The 7,500-nt window shown below is 43.1% G+C and overlaps 1 protein-coding gene across 6 annotated transcripts in view; it reads right to left on the bottom strand.

The window, feature by feature from the left end:
• Nucleotides 1–7,500, bottom strand: part of add3a (adducin 3 (gamma) a) — a 271,834-nt gene that overhangs the window by 25,578 nt on the left and 238,756 nt on the right. For all 6 annotated transcript variants that reach the window (XM_063198402.1, XM_063198410.1, XM_063198395.1 and 3 more), the window contains 4 exons: nt 7,249–7,422; nt 4,821–5,069; nt 1,908–2,024; nt 1,254–1,337 (listed from right to left, as the gene is read on the bottom strand). In XM_063198402.1, coding sequence (XP_063054472.1) covers nt 1,254–1,337; nt 1,908–2,024; nt 4,821–5,069; nt 7,249–7,422 — 624 coding nt within the window. The remainder of the gene's footprint in view (nt 1–1,253; nt 1,338–1,907; nt 2,025–4,820; nt 5,070–7,248; nt 7,423–7,500) is intronic.

Below are 7,500 nucleotides of genomic sequence, written 5' to 3'. Positions count from 1 at the left end.
CATTCCTGCACAGTGTACCTTTAACGGAAAGGCCAGGACAGTTCATAAAAGATGAAAAAGTTCAGTGTGATTTGTCTATTCTCAACCAGCGTTGCAGCGGACAGAGGCGAGTAAGTGGAACCCACTTTTGAGTTTGAACGATACTTCAAAGCTTAGGTCCTGGGTCACAGCCAATCAGGGGCACTAAGAAAACTATATCTACATTGTCAGAATCACACGCTACATTACAGAAGGGCCTTCAGCAGACAATTTGATAAAACTCCCGCACACCGACCATTTCGCTGTTTTTCTGTATTACACAACATTTCAGTCCAAGACCTTCATCAGGTAAACGTCAAAACAGCAAAATGTTCAGTGTGCGGGAGTTTTTTTTTTTTTTTTGTAATTGTCTGCTGAGTGACCCATGGGCCATCTCCGACACACAGGCAAGCTGAGGTGTGCGTAAAAAAACCCAATAACAAAGTTTAACAGAAGGGCCTCCAAAAAAAAAAAATGTAGCTTAGGGGCCTCGGGTGGTTGAAGCTCCCCTGATATCTGCATGTGCATAGCAGATGCACTGAACTGTGCTGCATGTGGATGGATAGCGCATCATTGGCCATGTTAACATGATATTTTTAATAATGAATTAACAATTCAGAAATAGATAGTTCAGCCTAGTTTACGCAGCACTTTCATTTAATTCTGAATTGTAAAGTGTTAACATGATGTTTTCAAAGCGGCATTACATTTTATTCAGAATTTAAGTGAGTTAATTCTGAATTAAATGTCTCATGTAAACGAAGCCAATGTGTTTATGTTAATGGGAGTGGAGTGTTCAGTGTTTGGCTTGTGCCAGACGCGTGCCTGAGCCGTGCATCATCTGCAATTTCAGCATTTAATGTAGACGTTTCTAAAGTGTGCCACACAAATGGCAAAACCGCAAGGGGACTTTAGTGGCCTGATGGAGGAAAACATCTTGGGCCTAAACTGTCACTCCTTTCAGTCTAACTACTGTCATACACTCCTCCAATATAGAAAAAGACTAATGAGCTTAACGTTACATAGATAAAAAGAAGTGTTGGCAGATTTCATATTCACCTATCAAGTGTGTCTACTGTAACTAACTACCACAGTAAATTACTAGAAATTCAAGATATTGTAAAGCATTATCAGTTATAATATTGAATTATTAGTATTGTGATTTAGTTATGAGTTAATGTGAAAGGCTTTCGTATGAGCAAGGCTTCTTCTTGAACCTGGGCTGAAAGACTCACCGGTGGCCTCTCGATCACAATGCCCGCCAGTTTGTAGGACTGTGGACCTGCTGTTGTCATGTCGTATCTGTTCTGTTCCCGTATCTGGAGAGAGAGAGAGAGAGAGAGAGAGAGAGAGAGAGAGAGAGAGAGAGAGAGAGAGAGAGAGAGAGAGAGAGAGAGAGAGAGAGAGAGAGAGAGAGAGAGAGAGAGAGACAGAAAGAGAGAGAGAGAGAGAAAGAGAGAGAGAGAGGCCAATCAGATATTAGTAATACAGGTTACTGACATGTGCAGATCATTTGAGGTGTTCACACAAATGAAAACGCGATGGGTAGAGAAAGGAAAAAAAACAATGATGTTGATAAAACTTATCCCTAATTTCTGATTTGATTTCAGAAACAAATGTTTCCCGTGTCCCGACTTTTCTATCTTTCTTGTTTGAGATTTTGGTAATTTATTAATGTAACTACGGCTTCATGAAATAGGATTTTGTGACTAGGATGTTTTTTTTAAATCAACATCCATTTGTGATTGGCCAGGTACGCAAACTAAGTTAACGACCTACTTTGTTGCAATGCAATTTCCCATAGGCAACCTAATGTAGTAGGTGGCTAACTGGTTAGCAACAATGTGGTCGAGAAATGCACCCCTGACTGGCAGAGGGAGTGAACTCACTTTGTTCCTCTTCTCCAGCACCTCGGTGGGGTTGGTGTTGAGGGGCACGAACTGGTTGGGGTCCTCGATCCTGATGGGGGTGCCACTGCTGCTACTGTTGTCCTCCGATCTCATCCACTGCAGAGGAGGGAGAAACACACCAGAGTAAATACTATTAAAGGGACACTGTGCAGGTAAAAAAGGTACTGCAACTATGCTGCTCATTGAAACTGGGTTGGCTATCGCCAAATTTGATATTTACATGGAAGTTTACTGAGTAATAAACAAATATTTTCTAGTATGGTCCAAGTAGAGTCATTTTTGCAGCTAAAAATGGCTATTTTTGGAAATTCAAAATGGCGGACCATGGAGAAGATCCCTCTTTTCATGTATGAAAAGTGCAATTTTTCCAGTCATAATGAATACTTAGAATTTGATGGTGGTGGTAAGTATTCATGAAAAAGGTAACATTAGTGAATGGGCAGCATGAATTCTGGAAATAAACAACTAAAAATCTCACACAGTGTCCCTTTAAGCACTGGTCTAATAACTTCTAATTACACAACATTATATTACATTTAGCTGAGGCTTTTATACATAGCGAATAAGTAATTTTAAGTACAGGGTATTGACTACAGTCCCTGGAACAGTGTGGAGTTAGGTTCCTTGCTCTATGGCACCTAAGCCATGGACTGAGATAGGAATTTGGAGGGTGGGATTCGAACCTACAACCCTCTGATCTAAAGCCCATCTCCATAACCACTAGGCCACCGCTGCCAGTAATTACAATGTTCTACAAAACCGAAAGACACCAATTACACGTTTTCAAACAGAGTATAATGTGTTAATTGGCTTTTCAGCACGGTCTTTAACTTGTGACAACACATTTTCGCATCCTCATATTAAGACTACCAACTCTATCACAGAGACAACACATTTTGACTTGGTAGAGTCGAAACTTTAAAAAGCAAGACAAGGCAATGTTATTTGTGTTGCAAGTTTCATTAACAAACGCAATACAATGCTCTTTACAATAAAACAATATCACAAGGTATAGCTGGTGAAAATGGAATAATCAGATGAAAGCAAGAAATAATGGGAAAAGACGTATACAAAATATCAAGTCAATAATCTGGTATGTCATTTCTTCATTATTTTTCCTTTTTCTGTAAACTTTATCACCATCATGTTTGGCAACAACAGCTGGGAAGACAGGATGCATTGTTCATACATGAGGTGCCAAGCATTGTGAGGTGAATTACTGACTATGCAGTGCCTTCGGTGGCCACAAGGGGGCAGATATGCATCAGGGATGAAAATAAACTGGTCTGGTTTCGCTCTCATCAGTGTCTCTCATCACACAGATTTGCTAAACCTTACCACACATGACTGACACACTTTTCTAACAGCACAAGTAGTGGCAATGTGACTGACAGATCCCAGTCAATCCCAGGAGAAAAAAGTGGGACATTTGGAAGTAAATTGTGCTCGTTTGTTGTCAATCTTTATGGCTGACTAGAACACGTGTTGTAGTGCTGTGGTGTGTGTCGTTTCTGCTCTAGTAAAACCCAGCCTGCAACACAGGCACGAACACATGCACGTACACACACACTAAGTAGTAAAACTTAAATTATAGTTTAACAACCACCTGGCAATTATTAGTGCTTTTGTTTACGTTTTTCCTGGATACAAACAAACTGAGAAACGGTTGACCGCACCACAAGCAGTCAACACCAAAAGGGTACAGAACAGCCTTGCATTAAATCAGTGATTCTCAACCTTTTTTGAATGAACGCCCCCTGAGCCTCACCATAAGCCTCCCAGTGTCAACTTAGACCTCAGGATAAGCCTGTCGATGACCCCGCCCCCATATTAAAAAAGAAATAGACTAATACAACCTGATGGCAACTTAGCATCGTCCCCTCTCAGCCTACCGCTCAGAGATCTTCATGTATGAATTGAGTGACTTGAACCAGCGTGTGTTATACTCCAAAATACCAATCACATTAATCTACTTGATACAACAATTTCCTTAATCTTTACAATTAAGTAGTGTAGCGAAGGGGAGAAGAGTTGCCCAGCTGGGACTCGAACCCAGTCCTTCTGGGGTAGTAAACTGGGGCTCTGACCGCTACACCAAAGAGCCAGGCTGTCAGGCTGACAGTCAGAACACACCCGCAACCCTAGTGATGGTCACTCCATCACACTGCCTTCCCCTTCGGGAAGCGCACCCGTGCGCTTCACACACTCATGGTGTCCCTCACACAACTGTCCATCATGCTTCTCCCATCCAGGGTGCCCCATCATCAATGTTTATTAAGTAATAAAGTAATATTTTCTAGTATGGCCCAAGTACAGTCATTCTTGAAATTCAAAACGGTGGACCATGGAGAAGATCCCCCTTTGTATGTTTGAAAAGTGGAAAGTCATAATGAACACTTACAATTTCATGGTGGTGGTAAGTATTCATGAAAAAGGTAACATTAGTGAATGAATTCTGGAAATAAACAACTAAAAATATTGGTAACACTTTAGAATAATGGATGCAAAAAAGCATTATAAAGACTTAATAAATAATTAACTATTGATGAACAAAACATTAACAAACCTAAATGACTAGGAAATGTAAGCAAATGATTGTAAATGACTAGGAAATGCCATGTTAATTTTTTATATTTATCAAACATTTACAAGTTGCTTGTAAATTAATAAAATAGTCTGTTATAAGGTGTGTAAAATCTTGCATATATCATTTGTAGATATTTTATAAAGCATTAATAAACCTTAGTTAATAATAAAAACATTTGTTAATGTTTTATTCATCATTAGTTAATTATTTACTGAGTCTTTACTAAGGGACATTATTATAAAGTGTTACCAAAATATTACACAGTGTACCTTTAAACGAAATAGACTAGACTAAACGTAACGTACCTTGTATCGTGGGTGGCTGTCTGAGCCGTTGCTCTCGGAGACCTTCATGTAGGAGTTGGGGGAGTTGAGCCAGCGTGTCTTCTCCCTGGCCTGCCTCTGCTGCAGCAGCTTGAGGGGCAGGCGGGCGGCCAGGGCCTCGTCCTCCTCGAAGGACCAGGCCGTCACCGTGGCCGGGATCTCCACCTCGCTCTTGAAGCGCGGCTTCTCCCGCACGATGGGGTGCCGGTACGCGTAGCCCGTGCGGTAGCCCTGCCAGGACAAAATAGAGAGAGAGAGAGAGAGAGAGAGAGAGAGAGAGAGAGAGAGAGAGAGAGAGAGAGAGCGAGAGCAAAGTAGAGGAATGAGCAATCTGTGTAATAAGTCATCTCTTTGCTGGCCCGTACAATAGCCTTGTGAGAAAATACATAGTAAAGGTGGGGAATTAGTAATCTGTTAAATTAAGTTATCTCTTTGCTGGCTTCTCCAGCACAATCGGGTGCTGATAGGTGTAGCTCGTATGGTAGCCTGTGAAGAAGAGGAGAGTAGAGTAGAGTAGAGTAGAGTAGAGTAGAGTAGAGTAGAGTAGAGTAGAGTAGAGCTGAAGATTCGTTAATTTTTGTTGCAAGTTATGAATAAATTGTGTATTTAAGTGTGCAAGCTTTTCTTTATTACATGAGGGAGAGGGACGCAAGAAGTTTAAAACGGGGCAAATTCTACGAATGGTGCCTCTACATGGTGCCTCTTCCCCCTTACACGGGGTCAACCCCAATTAGTGCCCCCAACAAAAACTAAGCTGGTTAAAGGCAGTTGAAGAGGCTCATGGGGAGAGAAGGATGGAGAGAGAGAGAGAGAGAGAGAGAGAGAGAGAGAGAAAGAGAAAGAGAAAGAGAAAGAGAAAGAGAGAGAGAGAGAGAGAGAGAGAGAGAATATATGTGTGTGTGTGTTTAAGAGCTTTTGTGATACATTCCTGACAGATGCTGCTAGTGTTCCAGTCAATCAGAGCCAGCCGCTGACCTCTCCAACATCTGGCCTTCATTCACACCCTGCCCAGCCGACACACACACACACACACACACACACACACTTCCTGTCCCTCTTCTACATAAACACCACACACATGACTGTGACTAGAACTGGCACCTTGTGACCCGCATAAAGGGATGGAGGAGAGAGAGAGAGATAGAGAGAAAGAGAGAGAGAGAGAGAGAGAGAGAGAGAGAGAGAGAGAGAGAGAGAGAGAGAGAGAGAGAGAGAGAGAGAAAGACAGAGAGAGAGAGAGAGAGAGAGAGAGAGAGAGAGAGAGAGAGAGACAGAGAGACAGAGAGACAGAGAGAAAGGAGATGTACCCAGAGCAAGGCTGCATGTGGGTGGCAGAGCTGATGGCATCCGGTACAGTAATACATGTGTCCTTATTGGCCAGATCTATTGAGTGGCATTGCGTAACTAAAGGGCTCAAGTGGGCAGCAGCAGTTTCCAGCAGCAGCAGCAGCAGCAGCAGCAGCAGCAGCAGCAGACCCCATAGATGTATAGGACAATGTGGAGTGGGTGGATCCGGCACCAGGCTGTTTATTTTAGGAAACACACTACACGTTCCCAACATACAGTTCACTTCATGTACTGATTATGTACGTAGTAAAGCATAGCCAGAGAGAGTAGAGAGAGAGAGGTTCCGCTTGCCCATTGTTTCCGGGTTCTACTGTCGCAAGGGGGAGGGGGGGGAAAATCCCCCTTTAGGCACACCTAAGGACTGATCTATTCATTCTAGGAGCATTATTATTTTATTTTTTTCAAGTATTTTTTTGGGGGGCTTTTCAGCCTTTATTGGTTTTTGTGAGACAGGATAGTGGAGGATAGACAGGAAGTGAGCTGGGAGAGAGAGATGGGGAAGGATTGGCAAAGGACCTGTACCGGGAATCGAACCCGGGTCGGCCGAGTGGTAAACGTGTGCCCTACCATATCAGCCACGGTAGGGCCATTCTAGGAGCATTATGACACGCCCCTTTAGGCAGACCGGAACCTGGTCACGTTAGGTGCCCATAGAAACCTATTATGTTGGCATATCTCTATATACTTAAAGAATCTCAGGCATAGTTTAGTGTAGAGTGGTGTAGTATAGTATAGTGTATAGTATAGCATTGCAGAGTATACTGTTTCTCAAAGTTGGGGGAAAAGTGGGGCGGAAGCCCCCCTAGGGGCTCAGACAGATACCCTTCCTCTGAAGGGGGGAATGGCAGGAAAAGTTTGAGAAACATTGCAGTACAGTATAGTGTAGCATAGCACAGCATAGCAAAATATAGTACAGTACAGTATAGCACAGTATACCAGTTTGTGAAGCGTCTGTGTGTGTGTGTGTGTGTGTGTGTGTGTGTGTGTGTGTGTGTGTGTGTGTGTGTGTGTGTGTGTGTGTGTGTGTGTGTGTGTGTGCGTTAATGCCATCGTATCCACTGACCAGGTTGTCGAGCATGCGCATGAGTGACTCGAACTCCAGCTCTCCCAGTTTCCACTTCTGCTGGCTGCCCATGTTGACGCCGGCCTCGGCCACGCCCTGCGTACGCGCCTTGTACTTTTCCAGGTCCAGCACAATCAGGTTGTCCACACTGCCCGCGCACGAGATCGCGTTCACCTGCAGAGAGGAGATGGAGATGGGGACGGAGAAGAGACCAAAACATGTCAAATACTGTAACCAAAGGGATCATCACCT

This window comes from Engraulis encrasicolus, chromosome 1 (assembly GCF_034702125.1).
Source record: "Engraulis encrasicolus isolate BLACKSEA-1 chromosome 1, IST_EnEncr_1.0, whole genome shotgun sequence".
In the NCBI taxonomy this organism is placed as follows: Eukaryota; Metazoa; Chordata; class Actinopteri; order Clupeiformes; family Engraulidae; genus Engraulis; species Engraulis encrasicolus.
The sequence above is the reverse complement of the archived record's forward strand: the minus strand, read 5'-3'. Positions and strand labels throughout refer to the sequence as shown.